Source organism: Sphaeramia orbicularis, chromosome 10 (assembly GCF_902148855.1).
Source record: "Sphaeramia orbicularis chromosome 10, fSphaOr1.1, whole genome shotgun sequence".
Classification (NCBI taxonomy): Eukaryota; Metazoa; Chordata; class Actinopteri; order Kurtiformes; family Apogonidae; genus Sphaeramia; species Sphaeramia orbicularis.
In genome coordinates, this window is record NC_043966.1 from 7,906,974 (window position 1) to 7,926,336 (window position 19,363).

The window sequence follows — 19,363 nt, forward strand, 5'->3', positions numbered from 1 at the left end:
TTTCTGTGTATTTGTATGTTTAACTGCTACCTTATCTGTAATCTGGTTAATTGTGCCGCTATCTTGGCCAGGACGCTCTTGTAAAAGAATTTTTTAAGTCCTTTCCAGGTTGAATAAAGGCTGAATAACTAAAAAAAAAGTCAGTCATTTGTCATAAAAGAGAATTTTACAGGAAAAATGCACTACTCCTTAGGTATATGTACATTTTTTCCTAAAACAATTACCATTATAGCAACATCTATTCTTAATAGACATGAATACCACACTTTTCTCTATTGCGTTGTGGTCATAATACTTTGTTAACAAACAAACTGTCGTAAACCCCCGTCTGTCATATTGTAAACTGCAGTGTCACTGTAGTTGCGGTGTTTTGGCATCTGATAAACCCTCAACCCTGTTGACACAACACAGAAACTGGTTTTGCTTTGTATTTTCTTACCAAACCTTACATTACCGGCCTCCCAATGTGTGTCCAGGGTTTTCCCCATTACAGTTACACACACCATCTGAGTGTTGTTATACTGTTCTAGGCTGAAGAAACAGAAAAGCTCGGCTGAGATTTCTGATGAGGCAAAAAGACACGGTTTTGTTACTGTCTGTTATTTGTGACAGTGGAATTCAGCGCTTTCCATACACACAAACACACACACACATGTTGCTGTCATTTTGGATCAATTACTGTTAAGCCAGTGTTTTGTTATTATTTTTGTTTAAGGCACACGACATAGGACAGCATACTTACGTAACCCATGATCATATTTTGTTTTACTTCATTTCTGGCTCTAATCTACAACCTGTGTTCTTATAAGTACTACTCATATTATTCATTTTTAGCAAATAACATCAAACTCCCTAAACCGCAGTAGTTAATCCCAAGAGAAACCCAAGGAAAACCCTCAAATTGCATATGAAAAGTATAAATATTTATTCAAAATAAGAGTTTCGTCATTGATTACACTGGGTTACAAAAAAATGTTTTTTGCAAGTTGTCTAGGTTTTTTTCAGCTTAATTAGGACCATTTTGCACCGCTAAATCCGAAAATGACATCTGTTTTTCTCAATCAGGTCAGGTTTTTTTGCTCATTTGATTTTGAAAAATTTGATCTGCTCACAAAATTGATTACATTTTTGTGACTTTACCAGTTGATTTTTTTATATAGTTCTCACCCAAAATAGGTTTTAAGAGAAAAAAAATCATTTTCCAACAGGATTCCTGTTAGGTACAATGGTGTATTCACCGCAGATGTAGCAGAATACGTCAGGGTTATTTTTGCAAGATCTTCTAGTCGAAGTCATTTCATTCACCTGTAATATTAAAAAAAACATTCATCATAAATTGGCAAAAGTCAAATCTTCAGAACTCGTTTATTGTGAGAAATATGAAAGAATTTTGTATCATATGATGTGAAAATGCCCATAAATGTAAGCAAAAATGTTAAAAAGCCAATATGTAGCATAGTTGAGAAAGTTGACCTGACTGAGCAAAATTAATGTGATTTTTGGATTCAGCACACCAAAATTATCCTAAATCAGCTCAAAAAACTTCAACAATAAATTTGTTGTTGACCAGTGTTATCTGTCGGAGCAATGTTATTAAGCCAGTCAATGTGAAAAAACAAACACAAAAATTATCTTTAAATTATCCAGATTTTCCATTAACAAATTTTCCAGCCAATGAGAAAATTCAATCATAACTAGGGCTGCATCTGGCAACTATGTTGTCATCAGTTTTCTTGATGATTCTGTTATTTTTGGTCTATAAGTCATGAAATAATGGTGAAAGAGATGATCTCCTAAAATGTCTTATTTGGTCACAAGCCAGAAAAGTTCAGTTTATTGTAACTGAAGAGGAAAGAAAGTGCAAAATGTTCAGAATGAGGAATGAGGAGCGAAGAATTTGAGCTATTTGTCCTAAAATGGTCAATTATCAACATAGTTAATGATTCATTTAATAGTACAAGTTCAGATCGTCTTTATTGCAAAGTCTGCTGCGGAAATTAAGAGGGAAAAAAAAGTTGTCAGATAAAGAATGTGATTTGTTCCAGATGATGAGCTCAAAACGACAGTGAAATGTCAGAGAAGATGACTCTGAGAGGCCTTTCATACTTATTACATAATTACTTTATCGCAGTTATTTCAGCTAACTGCCGTCATGTTGCATAATTCTGACATTCATCTCCATTCTCTTGTATAAAAAAACAGCTGGATGATACTGACGGAAATGTTAACGTTTGATATTCCACTGGTGCTCTTGTGTCTCCTCATCGCGTTTCATCTGTGTTGTAGCCTGTGATCTGTAATGTCTTTTGTAGTTTTTAGTCCTGTGTGTGCGTTTAGATTCTCACCCAACTCTCCAGCAGATTTGATGTCGATGTTGTCGTATCCGCTGCCGATGCGAACGATGATGCGCAGAGCTTTAAACTTCTCCAAGTCCTCTCTCATCAGAGTTATGGTGTGGTACATCAGCGCTCCTACAGCTTCATTCAGCACCTTAACAATAAAAACAACATGAGTCAGACTGTCCGATTGTGAATTAATGACTTTTGTAGATGTGGCTTTTGTGTCGTAACCACCAGGAAACACAGTTCAACAAGTTCACGGTCAGTGTTTCCTTAACCCTTTCATGCGTAGTGGTCACTCCAGTGGACAGTTCTTCTCCAGCTGTTCTCTTGTATATTCACGGGTTTTGTTGTTTTAGTTCCATATCAGCCGACACAGCGGACGCTTATGCATCATCCCATACATTGCAATTCATACCATTACTGTAACTTTGCTGTTCTAGATAAACCTGATCTGCACGAACATGTTTCAGTGTAAATCAATTGTTATTTGTTAGAGAAAAAAAGGTGGTTTTTTTGGGGTTTTTTTGCACATTATCTCCATGAAAAGAGTAATAACTAGCATTAGAATATGTTAAAATGTGAGAAAACATCAGATTTATTGCATCACTTTCTGATATTGGGGTTTAAAACACGTTTCTTTACTTCAAAAATTAAATGCATGGACATTTTTGTAACTCCATGAAAAAAACAAACAAACTTGATCACATTGTGTTTTTTTTCTCATGCCTATGGAGGAATAAAAACACTCAAGAAAAAAATCTTGACTAATCTTGACTATAACACTGGTCAACAACAAATTTATTGTTGAAGTTTTTTGAGCTGATTTAGGATCATCTTGGTGTGCTGAATCCAAAAATCACATTAATTTTGCTCAATCAGGTCAACTTTCTGAACTATGCTACATATTGGCTTTTTAACATTTTTGCTTACATTTATGGGCATTTTCACATCATATGATACAAAATTCTTTCCTATTTCTTGCAATAAACGAGTTCTGAAGATTTGACTTTTGCCAATTTATGATGAATGTTTTTTTTAATATTACAGGTGAATGAAATGGCTTCGACTAGAAGATCTTGCAAAAATAAGCCTGACGTATTCTGCTACATCTGCGGTGAATACACCATTGTACCTAACAGGAATCAAGTCACAAGTTTCATAAAGTGTGCTTACCAATCTTATTTTGGTATTAATTATTATATTTTGTGAGAAGATCAAATTTTTCCAAATCAAATTAGCAAAAAAAACCTGACCTGATTGAGAAAAAACAGATGTCATTTTTTGGATTTAGCGGTGCAAAATGGTCCGAATTCAGTTGAAAAAACCAAGACAACTTGCAAAAAACATTTTTTTGTAACCCAGTGTAATTAATACATGAAAGGGTTAAAGTCAGGATCTTGGTTAAGGCTTTTTCATTTCTTTTTTTTTTTCTTTTTTGTCTTGATGCGCTATTTATAAACTATATTATCACCATTTCCTGTTTTTTTTAATATCCACGCTTGCATGAAATGACCAATTTCCTGAATATTACCATGGAAACGGAGCTTTCATAACCACAGGAATTAAGATAAGATGTCTCCACATTTAACAAACGTGTCTAATATCAGCAGGTTTCTTTGTCTCGCACGGGAGGCGGAACGTACAGGAGGTGGAACGCACGGGAGGAGGAGCGCACGGGAGGAGGAGCGCACGGGAGGCGGAACGCACGGGAGGCGGAATGCACGGGAGGCAGATCGCCCAGTGCGAGGTCCGCCCAATGTTGCTTGCAGCTTTAATTTCTTTTTTGTCTTGATGCGCTATTTATAAACTATATTATCACCATTTCCTGTTTTTTTAATATCCACGCTTGCATGAAATGACCAATTTCCTGAATATTACTATGGAAACGGAGCTTTCATAACCACAGGAATTAAGATAAGATGTCTCCACATTTAACAAACGTGTCTAATATCAGCAGGTTCCTCTGTCTCATGAGATTTTCAGCACTGTCTTATCACAAATGAAGTACGCTAACTCCGAAGCAGATAATTAGCTGTCATACAGAATGGGAATATCAGACTGAGTGTGAAAACCAGGGTCTGTTGTCACCTTTTAATTGTTTTCAGCTAATTTGAAAATCTTATTGCACATTGCCAGCCCTCCTCTTTATGTTTGTGATAGAGGATGAAAGTGGCATGCGGTTCAGTTGCAATTAAAAAAAAAAAGGCCTTTTAATTACACAATAAGGTGGCTGCTTACTAGACAGCACAGAGAGAGAGAGAGAGAGGGCAAGAGACAGTGAGCGAGAGAGCGAGCCATCTGTTTCTCCCACGCTGTGGCCTAGTGAGCGCGCTCAGTGAGAGAGCGTGTCTGGCAGACACCCAGAACAAGACGTAACCCTGCCAGACATACAAACCCACTTACAATACATAGTGGCTGTGGAAAGATCTGAACCTGACCCACATTTCAGTTCACTCTCTGTCCTCTTCTGTAACACATTTTCACTCATCTTATCTTTATAGACCGTTTCTTCGTCAACATAGCAACTGTGACATCACCCACTGGTTTGTTGATAGCTGTTCTGAAGCCTCAAGTTTGACATGTTAACCGCTAACATACGGGGGGGGAGGGGGGGGGGGGGGACACGGCTTTGACATGGTTGAAATCCCATGGCCCTCAGTTTTACACAGATGGACTTAAAGGCTGGTGTCAACGCTTGCAGAAATGTGTTGGCCTAGATGGAGCATATGTTGAAAAATAAACATTGTAACTTAAACGTTTTTTTTCCCCAACTGTCCTTTTTCCACGCCTCCTCGTATTGTTTTGTTAGAAACAGAAAAGACCGTATTTGGACAATAGGGTGGAGCTGGGAAAGAACAGGGGGTTACAGCTAATACTAGCCCACTGAAATCGCAATGCTAACTATCACTAATGATAACCCCTTTAGCCCTATTAGCCCACCCGCGGGCCTAAAAAATTATATTAATATTCATCTACTATAAAAATATAATAAATCAGGATAGTGGATGTTTTTTCAACTTTTGCTTAGTTTAATAATAATAATAATAATAAACTTTATTTGTATAGCACCTTTCATACAGAAATTGTAGCCCAAAGTGCTTCACATTGATTGAAAAAATACAATATTAAAATACATTAAGATTTGATTATACATCAAGAAATAAAATGAAATTTGAGAGAAATACAATAAAATAAAAATAAACACAGCGCACATTAAAATATTTGATTATACATAGAATTTTTGAGTGCAAGAAATAAAATGAAATTTGAAATACAATAAAATAAAAAATAAAAACAGAAATACAATAGAATAAAATAAAAATAAAAACAGCGCACATTCCTGGTTCCTGAATTGGGACCCCATTTTTATCTCCTTTCAAAGGCTGATGAGAATAAAGTTTAGACCCTAATGTTAATAAAAGTACATCAAAAGTGTATTTTAGTGCAAACTTTAATGTTCAAACATGATTTTTAATCTTTGTGGGGTGAAATATACACTATTAAAAATCTCCGACACGAACAATTAATTTATGCATATCATCGTCAATCCAGCCGAAAAAAGAAAAAACAGGCGAGGATAAAAAATTCTAATTTCTCTTTTAGTTTGTTACAGTTTACTCAGGCATAGTAATAGATACAATATTTTAGACAATGGGAATAGATTCTGTGAGGTCTCTAAATGTCCATAGACACCAAGAACATCCACATGAATCTTATTGTTGTGAAGTTATTCTTCATTTACTTTGGGGATGTCTGTTTAGGCGTTTTTCCCCTGAAAATATAGTCAGGGTTAAACAGGTTAAATAGCACAAAGTACTTAGTGTAAACATCTAACGTTTAATGCTAACTTTGTGTCAAACTTGAGAGACCTTATCGTGCAACACCAAATTAGCGCTATCTGATCTGATCTCTATGCAGATGACTCAGATCTGTTTATCAATGAAAATCCTCATGCTTACTCCACATGTCTTCAGTATCTCACTTGTGCTCTTCTACAGCAGCCTCACAGTACAACACTAGCAACTATTAGCTAACTTTGTGTCAAGCCTGAGAGACCTTATCATGCGACACCAAATTAGCGCTATCATTAGCTAATGTTGTGAAATTATGCTAAGGCAGGTATTATAAGTAACTCTCCGATATGTAAGATGCATGTGTGGTTACATGAAGGTTTTGTTTGTCGACTGTTTTGTGCCCAGAGCTGTTATTTGTTGATGTTGGCTAACTGAATCCATGACAATAACCTGTATACTGATCTCTATGCAGATGACTCAGATCTGTTTATCAATGAAAATCCTCATGCTTACTCCACATGTCTTCAGTATCTCACTTGTGCTCTTCTACAGCAGCCTCACAGTACAACACTAGCAACTATTAGCTAACTTTGTGTCAAGGCTGAGAGATCTTATCGTGCAACACCAAATTAGCGCTATCATTAGCTAATGTTGTGAAATTATGCAAAGCCAGGTATTATAAGTAACTCTCCGATATGTAACATGTATGTGTGGTTACATGAAGGTTTTGTTTGTCGATAGTTTTGTGCCCGGAGCTGTCATTTATTTATGTTAGCTAACTGCATCCATGACAATAACCTGTACACTGATCTCTATGCAGATGACTCAGATCTGTTTATCAATGAAAATCCTCATGCTCACACCACTTGTCTTCAGTGTCTTACTTGTGCTCTTCTACAGCAGCCTCACAGTACAACTCTAGCAACTGTTAGCTTAGAAATGGAGTAAGCTAACATCAACAAATGACCACTAACTGCACGTAAGTACTGTAAAAAAGTTACACATTGAACTTTTTAAGTAAGTATAAATGTAAGTAAACTTTTGTATAATTAAATCCTTTGACAGTCTTTTAGAAAGCGAAGTGACTCAGTGGAAAAAATTGCTAAGCTAACTTTGTTTTTTGAGTAGGATACACATATAGGCATAACAGATGCCGATTTCTTCTGGGAACTTTGAACAATTAGCTTTGAATTTTTCTGGAGCTGATTGCTTGGTATTGACAGTTTCTGCTGATGAAGTTTTTTTTTTTTTTGTTATTATTGGATCTGTTAAAATCAGACTCAGTTTTATTGTCATTCCATCAATGGTATGTGATAGAAAGAAATATAGTTACCCAGGTCTTGGTTTGTAACATAAGACAGATAAAGAATAAAATGTAAAATAGAATATATACATAAACGGTATGTAGGGTAGGATAAAGGTACCATAAAAAATATACAAAAAAAGATTAAAGCAAGATAAAAATAAAATAAAATAAGTTCTTAATATGTACAAAATTTAGTGGTAGTGCATATAGCAGCAGCATGAGCAGTAGCAACAGTGAAAAATGATTACTGCTGTTGAGTAAAACCTCAGATTTGTTGTTTCATTCAGTCTGAGTTTTAAAATACTCTGATGGACGTATGTTGATCCCGTCCATGTGGTTGTTACCTTCTCGTGGATCTCCTGTGTTGACTGGGCGTCACAGAAGGCCACAGTTGCTACATCTTTGAGGATGGGCATCTCCACGGTGCAGTCCCGCCCGTCCAATAGCGCCACCAGGGGGCGCGGGTGCATAGGCCCATTCATGATGGGTGGCCTGATGCCTGAACACACAAAAGACCAAAGAGAGGGTTAGAAGAAGTGAGATAAGATGTCTCACTGGAGAGGGTTGGCGGTAAAAATGCAGATGAGCTACACATATCGAGACAGAAAGACGAGACAGTTATGTGATTAGGAGATGCTATCAGAGTCTCATCATCTCCTCATATACGTAGCATGTAACCTCTGCCACTCAGTGTTTCAATCACAACAGTAAGTGAGACCTACACTGAACAAAAATATAAACGCACCACTTTTGTTTTTGCTCCCATTTTTCATGAGCTGAACTCAAAGATCTAAAACTTTTTCTATGTACACAAAAGGCCTATTTCTCTCAAATATTGTTCATAAATTTGTCTAAATCTGTGTTAGTGAGCACTTCTCCTTTGTCCTTTGCTGAGATAATCCATCCACCTCACAGGTGTGGCAGATCAAGATGCTGATTAGACAGCAGGATTATTGCACAGGTGTGACTTAGGCTGACCACAATAAAAGGCCACTCTAAAATGTGCACTTTTACTGTATTGGGTGGTCCAGGGGGGTCAGAAAACCAGTCAGTATTTGGTGTGACCACCATTTTCCTCACACAGTCTTCTTCATGAATTCTCTGAAACAGCTTTGGAGATGGCTTATGGTAGAGAAATGAACATTCAATTCACAGGCAAAAGCTCTGGTGGAGATTCCTGAAGTCAGCATGACCATTGCATATTCCCTCAAAACTTGTGACATCTGTGGTATTGTGCTGTGTGATAAAACTGCACATTTTAGAGTGGCCTTTTATTGTGGCCAGCCTAAGGCACACCTGTGCAAAAATCCTGCTGTCTAATCAGCATCTTGATATGCCACACCTGTGAGGTGGATGGATTATCTCAGCAAAGAAGAAGTGTTCACTAACACAAATTTAGACAGATTTGTGAACAATATTTGAGAGAAATAAACCTTGTGTGTACACAGAAAAAGTTTTAGATCTTTGAGTTCAGCTCATGAAAAATGGGAGCAAAAACAAAAGTGGTGCGTTTATATTTTTGTTCAGTGTAGATGTAGATATTGAGAGACAGCGTGTGATTATTGGAGCATTTTTAACTGCCATTGTTGAGGAAAATCTAGTCACGGAAGAAATTATTAGACCATCAAAAGTCATCAAAAACAACGGTTATGGAATCAAGTACTAACTCCTGTGTGTATCATGTGACTAAAACAGACAGAAAAGAAAACACGGAATGCCTAAAAGCGCTGTTTTTGTCAGTACAATACCATAGGAATCGTGCATATTTTTTTTTGTGCATTTATGAACACATACTTTTTGTAACAGAAGAACCTTATTAAGGGTCATCAATTAAATAAATCAACTGGTTTTTACACTTAGTGACAAAAGCTCTTGTTATGATACCTAAACTTAGCATTGATTAAACAGATCTCTACACTGATCAAAACACATTTCTCTGAGGTTGAATATTCTTGGAAACATTTGATATAACTCATGCACATAAATGACCAAAGTATATCACATAGACCTCATTATCGTTAGTTTTAAGTGGGGATGTTACTTATTATGATATATTTAGGGGAAAAAATGTAGAAGAAAGTAAAAATGGTCAAATAATACCAGTCTGGATCCAAACTGGTGCCGTTTAGTTTCTTATCTTGACTTTCTTGGATGTTTACAGCCCATAAAGGACTATTATCTGTGGACCTCGGGTAATTTGTAATAATTGCAGAGGTTGTCTTTGCTCTTATTCCCGTTTATATTCTACTAAGTGGCTAATTTGTGAGTAAAAATTCCACCACAATTTGCCTCCTTCGTTCAGCAAACACAGAGGTATTATTACAAAGGTTCTGTGATAATATTACTCCTGTGCAAAACAACATCTCTGGGATTTGGAGTCATTTTTTTTTTTTTTTTACATTTTTACCCATTTATTCAGCCTATTTCCTGGCTGAGAACGACAGAGGCTGTACTGGTTATTATTCATACAATATTAAAAGTGTTCAGGGTGTAAAGTCAAGAGCCTCATGTCATAATGTATCATAGAGATTCAGTGAAAGAGCAAACTGAAGTCCTTTAGAGAAGTGGAATCTCAAAAGCTGATGAGATGGATGACGTGCACGGCAGGTATTTTTCTATCTTTCAACAGTTCTCCTTGAGTGGTTTATTATTCATACCGAGCCTTGGCCTCTTATCTGGAGGATAATGTCGGTAAATTCCTGTAGAATATGAAACGTGACAAATACTGTTTGGATGGAAATCAGCAACAGTAACAAAACTGTCCTCTTAGCTTAGCGACATCATGTTTTTGTTTGTTTTTTTAAATTTAGGGAAGATTAAATACAGTTTGAGAGGTCAGCCATCAAAATTTCAAGTAGTATGGGGCTCTATGGTTAAATGCTTAAAGACACTCTAAACTACAAAAAAATGCTTTTAATGCAGTTTTCCCATACACACATTTTTTTTCTCTCTCTCTTTTTCTTTTTCCTGTTTGGCGTGTTGTATATATTTGTGTACTCTCCAATAGTATTAATAACATTACATGTCCATATCTTGCGTGTAGGATGTAATTGTGAATAAGCAGATTTGTTTACTATTAGGCTATTTTTTTTTCTTTTCTTTTCTTTGCTTTTATTATTTCAATTTATTTTTTATTATTATTATTACTATTATTATTATTATTATGTATATATTTGACTAGGGGTGGGCGAAATGGGCAAAAAAAAAAAATCGATTGTTTTTTTAAATTTCATGATAACCTTAATCTGATGATATCCTTTAAAATGTGAATTTTTTTCTTTTTTTTTTTTTTTTTTTTTAATAAAAAATGCTGTAAAACTCCACTTGCTTACCAGGACATCTATGGATAGACAGCGTTTCAGAACAACAGCTCTTGTTTGTTTTTTAAAGTGCTTCATACATCTTCTGCAAAGCATGGGGGGCGGGGTTTATGTGGGGTAGGGGCAGTAGTTATATATGTGGGTGTGCGGTCCATAACTAACGGAATGCCCAACGCTGGGGTGAAACGAAAGTGAAACCTATCATGCTTTCAACGTCTGACTCTTGGCTTCTATGCCTCTAATATACAGCGGATCTTACATGAAATTTTCAAAACTTCTAGCCTGTATCCACTGGACCCCCTCCACTGCTCTATGGGGCCCCCACAAATGCTGGGTCCCATGAATTTGTCACATTTACGCCCCCCCCCCCCCCCCTTTACAGGGCCCCTGCTTGCATATAATGTTATTTTGACCGTCAGTCTGGTCAAAACCGAACCATTTCCAGGCTGGTGATGTGGACCCACGTCTACTATGACATCATCTGCTGAGACGGAGACTCCTGTATATTTCCTACATGTGACACTATGTCAGTGTTTCTCAAACTGTGGGGCGGGCCCCCCTGGGGGGGCGCAAAAGCTTGCCAGGGGGGGCATGGGATCACTCCTGGGTGTTTTTTTCCCTTCAGGTTAGAACATGTAGCAGATGGAACTAATGTTTTAGCGTTGGAGCACCCTGGACTCATTTTAGGGACATATAACAAAGCAATCTACTGCCATACTGATCTGTCACTAGACAAAGAGTTTAGGTTTGGAGAATGGACAAGGACTGGACTGGAAAAGACAAATGTGCAATGTTTCTGTTTTTGCACAGTTTGTACAGTTTGCATTTTAATGTTCTGAGATGTGCAATGTAAACAGGCTCATTGCAGCCACTGATATTGTTAAAATGTTCATCTTTGTTACTAAAATGTGCTTGTTGTTCTAAAAAAAAGGAACTTTATTGTTATAGTTGTAAGATAATTGCTCATTTCCTATTTTTATTTGAAAAATATTATCTCAGGGAGCAGTTTGGTTGAGTTTATTTGTATTATTCAAGCAAAAATCTTAAAAAAAAATAAATAAATAAAATAATTTGTACAACAAATTATTAAAAGAAAAGCAAAAAGTATTGTTACAATATTGATGTTTCTTTCAATAAAAGTTATAATTGCACCACTGTTACAATGTTATTGGGGTTGAGGGGGGCCTGGAGATTTTTCATCCACCAAAGGGGGGCCCCACAGAAAAAGACTGAGAACCACTGCACTATGTTTTGTTTTGGTGCCGCTAAGTCACCACGAGACTGAATCCTGTCCGCTGATTGGCTTCTGAGGCAAGCATTCAGCCAGTGAGGACTTACATGCACCTCTCCTTCACCGTCTTTGCACCGTCCGTTTGTTTTCATTTCGAGACAGTATGAATACTCGATAATGTAAAATTGCACATCGTCAAATCAACATTCACGATTTTATCGTAGGCGATATATATCGCCCACCTCTTTATTTGACCTTTTTTGTTCTATGACCACTTTGCCATTTTTATTACTATCATCAAGTATGTCCTGTAGGACCAGGAGTGGGAGGGTGAGGAGATCAGAAAGAATGGGACATGCTTAATGCCTCTGAAATTGAATATTCAAATGTTCAATGTAACTTAAATATGCATCAAAAAATGATAAATAAATATGTAAAAAAAAAAAAAAAAAAAAGAAAATGAAATGGATTGCATGTAACACAGAGGTTGGAGGTTCATTTCTAAATCACCTCAGGTCCTCAGGCTGTACTAGTCCATTGTGAATAAGGATTTACTTCACTTTCCTGTTGTTTTGTCTAACATTGTTTCATTCCGCTGTGTATTCTATCAGCTGTATATGGTGGAAATGACTGAAAATCCCCTTGACTTGAATTGACTTATCCGTTTCCAGATCTATTTCCTTTCCCTTGTGTTTATAATGAAACTCGCTGCATTGTATTTCATGTCTCGGAGCGTTTCTGAAACCAGTTACTTATTATAAGATGTTTGTCACTTATGATATCTAATACTGAATATGCGCATTCGCTACCGGGCACAGACGATTCCCTGCTTCATCTACATCCCATAATTTCTTCGCTCTGGGGCGATGCAGTTGCCGTGACAACCGTGATAGAGGAAAGAAAAAGGAGAATATTCCCAGAGCATCTGTCTGTCTGTCTGTGTGTCTGTGTGTCTGCTCGGCTAATTCCTGTTCCGAGAGGTCATGAGTCACAGCTGTTTTTCTCCTTTTATGAATTTCATTGTTTCAGTTTAATGTTGAGTGGCTTAAATGAAGTTTCGTGCCTTTGAAACAGGCGGTAATTAGACTGATGAGGTGAGGAGGGTACTGGAGGTAGAATAGCTGAAAAATGATGTGTAAAATATTCTAAAGCAGCCTATACTGTAGTGTGAGCATGTTCACGGTAATTACGACTCACCATTAGTGCTTCAGCCTCTTTACATTTATTCATTTGCTTTCATATAATTAATGATGGATCAACCGTAAGTGTTTGACCATAGACGGTGACTTATTGGACTAGTTTTTCTTCCAGTGCAAATGATAAAAAAAAACTGTGGCTGCCGTGATATTGAAATTTGAGATATAATTGTGAATAATTATAGTATTATTGCTTATTTTTATTTTACTAGACTAGTTTAAGTGTCATAATAATTAAATTATGCATCTGAGTTATATTTCGGTTTAGTAAAAAAAATTCAACATGTTGACGCAACATGACATAAGAATAGAAACCTTATTACTGCCATATTGGAACACAGAATAAAATACAGATGAACCATGTCAACTAGGGCAGGACATTATATTGAATTCATTCAACTCATGGAAGTTTTCCTTTCTGAACAATTAGAGAAATTGATAAATCAAATGTTAACCCTATGCTACTTTTGTGGCAGTTCCCAAATTATTCTTTCCGCTAGATTTAACCTTTCTTAAGTGATTTATTATAATATTATCCCCTGTATTTTGCATTTTTTTTTCAGGAAAAATCAGGTATTTTTCTGTTTTTAATTTACTGATCATGTAGATTTTCATAAAAGCTCAGATTGAAGTTGAAGGTTATTACCTCCGCCAAGGAGGTTATGTTTTTGCCAGGGTTTGTTTGTTTGTTTGTCTGTCTGTCTGTTTGTTTGTCTGTCCGTTAGTGTGCAACATAACTCAAAAAGTTATGGACAGATTTTGATGAAATTTTCAGGGTTTGTTGGAAATGGGATAAGGAAGAAATGATTAACTTTTGGGGGTGATCCGGAAGAAATCCTGGATTCTGGATCACTTTGAAATTTTCGTTAACATTGTGGTAAATGGGGCCAAAATTTTCGTTTCCCAATATCTCGCTTAATTATTGACCAAAACTCATGAAATTTAACTCAGGAATTGACAATGGGGTCCTCTATCACATTTCAAAGGCTGATCCGGATCTGATCCAGAAGGCGGATTTTATTTTAAAAAATAAATGTAGGATTTGTATCACCGATTATGTGGGGAATTTTTGCGCTTGGCGGAGGTCTGCGCTCTCCAAGTGCTTTTCTAATTATAAGAGAAACAGAGAAAACTGAAGAAAAAGTGACTTTTAGAGCAAAAATATCAATAACTGAATATAAAACAAGTGTCTCCATTCACTGTCATTGATCCAACTCCATGGGTTTTACTGGTGAATCAATGTTGTAGAAGATGACGGTGTTTCCACGTTCACCACAGAGTCTTTAAACATTCAAATGGGTCATATCTGATGACCATGAAAATATAAACTGTGTTTTACACCAATTATTTACATGTATTGATAGAATTAATGGATCTACAGGTAATAAACAGTTTGGATCAGGAGATGGTTTTGATCACCAGTGGCTGTTTGGGTCTTTATGGGTTAAGATTACACCAGAGGAATAATCTTAAAATATTTAGTGAAACTGACAATACCAAACATTCAACTCTAGAAAAATTCAATGCTGATTGCTCAAACTTCCCTGAAGAACTCTACATCTGTTATCCCTGTATCTGTATCCCTCTCGAAAACAAACTTTAGTTACACAAGATAATTTTTAGGCCAACACCTACGGACTCATATACTCACCTTCACACACAGTCTAACACAACTTCGGCACCTGTACAATCCTGCACACCGCACTTAACCTTGCACACTGTATTTTTAATTTTTTAGTCTCCACTGTTTTTAATCACACTGTTATTTATTTGTTTATTTATTTATACATATATGCTAATTTTGTCTTATATCTTTTTTTTATTATTATCATGTGGTGCAGAGTAGTAGCCCCACAGCAATTTCATTGTAACTTTTGTGCAATGACAATAAAGGCTATTCTATTCTATTCTATTCTGTTCTATTCTATTCTATTCTATTCTATTCTTTATCTGTAGTATAGAGTTGGCTTTTTGTAGATTTTAGTAATTATTTGTAGTTTTTGTATATTGTCCGTATAATTTTGTGATATTTTTATATAGTCTTTTTATACTTTGAGTGTTTGATGCTCAACAAGAAACTCATAAAACTGATTTTCATTGTTCTTGTAACAGTACTTGCTTTCCATTGACCTTCAGATTGTGTGAATATAACTTGCGCATAAAAATTTATCAAATGGAAAAAACACAATTTCGCCAAAACTCTTGTTTTTCAATTAAAACTTTTTGCGCTGGCAAGAGGTGGATTTTTGGGTGTAGCACAAATGGTATATCACGCAAAACTGCAATGGAAAGACCTTTTTCTGCAACTAGAGTCAGGTGAATAAAAACAAAACAAAAAACAAAAAACTGATATTGACAGACGTTACAACAAGTGAAGAAGAGTTTTAAAAGAACCATGGTGTGGTATGTGTGGACACAACAGGAAACCAAATATTTTTTTTAACCCTTTCATGCATGAATTATTAGAAGCTTAATCAAGATTTTTTTCCCCTGTGTTTTTATTCCTCTTTAGGCATGAAAAAAACAATGTGATTTTTTTTTTTTCTTTTTTTTTTTTTTTTTTTAATGAACCTATTTTTCATGGAGTTACAAAAATTTCCACTCAGCCGGACACCATGCGTTTAATTTTTGAAGCAAAGAAACATGCATTTACTGTCATACTGTGTGAAAACTATGAAATAAATGTTTTTTAATGTTGCTAATCTCATGTTTTCTCACATTTTAACATACTATAACAGTAGTTTTTACTCACTCAAATAATATGCAAAAAACAACAAAACACAACAACTTAAAAAAAACAAAACAACTGTTAATTAGAGTCTAATAACAATTAGCAATTGATTTACACTCAAATATGTTGCTGCAGATCAGGTTTATCAAGAACAGGAATGTTACAGTAAGCAGTGTATTATGGGATGGTGCATAAGTATCCACTGTGTTGGTTGATATGCAAGTAAAACAACAAAATCCATGAATATACAAGAGGACAGCTGGAGAATAACTGTCCACTGGAGTGACCAGTATGCATGAAAGGGTTAATTTAGTTCGGGATAGAGGGGTAATATATAATAATAATGAATATATCTGTAAATCAACATGATATTTACGCTCGTTGGCACGTTTATGGAATGACTTCTCGTGTCATCTCATGATAATAAATAAACAAATCATCGCATTTGTGATTTAATGGAAAAACCAACATTACGCACTTCTGTTTTTTCAACATTTAGTAAATATCGGTAAAGTTTTGCGCATATGTCCAGTGGAAAAGCAACTACTTACAATAAATTTCAGTTCTATTCTATTTAAATTCTGCGAACAGGAAGGCGCTCCAAAGGGTCATCACCATGGCCCAGAAGACCACCGGCTGCCCCCTTCCTTCCCTGGAGGTCTTCTACAGTTCACACCGTCTCAGGAGGGCGCAGAATATTATCAGGGATGCAACGCACCCTGGCTTTCCACTTTTTGAACTTTTACCCTCTGGCAGACATTTCCGGGCACTAAAGGCCAGCACAAACCGTCTAAAAAACAGTTTTTATCCCAGGGCTGTAATTGCACTAAATACTGCTGGACATTAATTAATTGTGTGGAATGCTGAATGTTGTCCAGAGTATATGATGTTTTATGTGTCTTCTATACTTCTAGTAACACTTTTTTTAATGCTGCTTTTTAGATATTCATGCCGTCAGGGTTTTCTTTTTATATTTTAGTTTTTATACTCTTTTATATACATTATTTATGGGTTTTTTTTTTATGGCACCTAGGACGATTGCACTTTTTAATTTCGTTGAACCCGTACAATAACAATAAAGACATTCTATTCTATTCTTTTCTAAAATACACTGAACAAAAATATAAACGCACCACTTTTGTTTTTGCTCCCATTTGTCATGAGCTGAGCTCAAAGATCTAAAACTTTTTCTGTGTACACACAAGGTTTATTTCTCTCAAATATTGTTCACAAATCTGTCTCAATTTGTGTTAGTGAACACTTCTTCTTTGCTGAGATAATCCATCCACCTCACAGGTGTGGCATATCAAGATGCTGATTAGACAGCAGGATTTTTGCACAGGTGTGCCTTAGGCTGGCCACAATAAAAGGCCACTCCAAAATGTGCAGTTTTATCACACAGCACAATACCACAGATGTCACAAGTTTTGAGGGAATATGCAATGGTCATGCTGACTTCAGGAATCTCCACCAGAGCTTTTGCCTGTGAATTGAATGTTCATTTCTCTACCATAAGCCATCTCCAAAGCAGTTTCAGAGAATTCATGAAGAAGACTGTGTGAGGAAAATGGTGGTCACACCAAATACTGACTGGTTTTCTGACCCCCCTGGACCACCCAATACAGTAAAAGTGCACATTTTAGAGTGGCCTTTTATTGTGGCCAGCCTAAGTCACACCTGTGCAATAATCCTGCTGTCTAATCAGCATCTGGATCTGCCACACCTGTGAGGTGGATGGATTATCTCAGCAAAGGACAAAGGAGAAGTGCTCACTAACACAGATTTAGACAAATTTATGAACAATATTTGAGAGAAATAGGCCTTTTGTGTACATAGAAAAAGTTTTAGATCTTTGAGTTCAGCTCATGAAAAATGGGAGCAAAAACAAAAGTGGTGCGTTTATATTTTTGTTCAGTGTACATACAAAACTATCTCATCTATGAAAAATAATCACAGTTACTTCAAGTGATGGCAATATGATGATTATGTAATACTTGTGACAGGCCTGATTGGGACCAGACTGACAGGGAACATGTAGCTCAGAGCAGTTATTATCCATCATATCTTTAAGCAATCGGAAACACAACACACACAAATGACAGATACACTCCCTTGTGTGCGGCGCTGACGGTACTGTCACTGTACACATGATGTAACCTGACATGATACTGTATATCTGATTCCAGAGGCAACATGACGGTTCATGTCAAATGCACAGTGACAGTAACTTCACATTTACGCATGAGATAAAAGACACGATGTTCTTTACTATGACTTAAGAACACACAAAGAACAGACGGCGGCGAAGTGAAATAAGTATGTCTAGTGTAGTTAGACCATGAATAAACCATGAATCATGGAATGAAAGGTATAGAAATGTCAAGATCCAAAGACGCGGTGAAACATCACAATAGAATCAAATCATGAAGCTGGTGAATTTACACACCACTGTTTTTGATGTTGATGTTTTGTTGTTCTAATATTTATGTACAGAGATGAGACTCAGATACAGATACTGACAAATGCACTTATTTATATAGTACAATGTAGAATAAATAAATGACAGATCAGCTTCGCCTGAATGGACTGATTGTACAAGTTGACGTGCAGTAATGTAGTCGCGGAAAAAATTATTAACCCTTTCATGTATAGTGGTCACTACAGTGGACAGTTATTCTACAGCTTTACTCTTGTATATTCATGGGTTTTGTTGGTTTAGTTCCATATCAACCAACACAGTGGACACTTATGCATCATCTCATAAACTGCAATTCATACCATTATTGTAACTTTGCTGTTCTTGATCGGTTCTTGAGTGGAAATCAATTGTTAATATTTATTTTTTGCATATTATCTCCATGAAGTGAGTAATAACTAGTATTAGAATATGTTAAAATGTGAGAAAACATCAGATTAGCTGCATTAAACATGGTTTCATTTCACTGTTTTCATATCACTTTATGATATTGGGTTTTAAATACATGTTTCTTTGCTTCAAGAATAAAATTCATGGTGTAGCTGAGTGGACATTTTTGTAACTCCATGAAAAACAGGTTGATTAAAAAAAAAAAAAAAAAAAAAAATTCAATCACATTGTTTTTTTTTTTTTTCATGCCTAAAGAGGAATAAAAACACTCAGGAAAAAAAAATCTTGATTAAGGTTCTCATAATTCATGCATGAAAGGGTTAAACCACCCTTGTTTTCTTCAATTTCTTGTTCATTTTAATGCCTGGTACAACTAAAGGTACATTTGTTTGGACAAATATAATGATGACAACAAAAAAACATCTCATAGTAGTTGAATTTCAGAGCTGATATCTATCCATTTTCCATGTTTTCTTGATAATAACCAAAATCACTTCAATTCTTCCATCAATATCTATGGCATTGTACTGACAAAAACAGTGCTTTTAGGCATTCTATGTTTTTTTTTCTGTCTGTT

General features: G+C 36.0%; 1 protein-coding gene across 1 annotated transcript in view; it reads right to left on the bottom strand.

Moving 5' to 3' along the window:
• Positions 1 to 19,363, bottom strand: part of ctbp1 (C-terminal binding protein 1) — an 88,971-nt gene that overhangs the window by 22,033 nt on the left and 47,575 nt on the right. Inside the window, exons 2-3 of the mRNA XM_030145600.1 lie at positions 7,787 to 7,941; positions 2,346 to 2,490 (exon numbers count right to left, since the gene is read on the bottom strand). Coding sequence (XP_030001460.1) covers positions 2,346 to 2,490; positions 7,787 to 7,941 — 300 coding nt within the window. The remainder of the gene's footprint in view (positions 1 to 2,345; positions 2,491 to 7,786; positions 7,942 to 19,363) is intronic.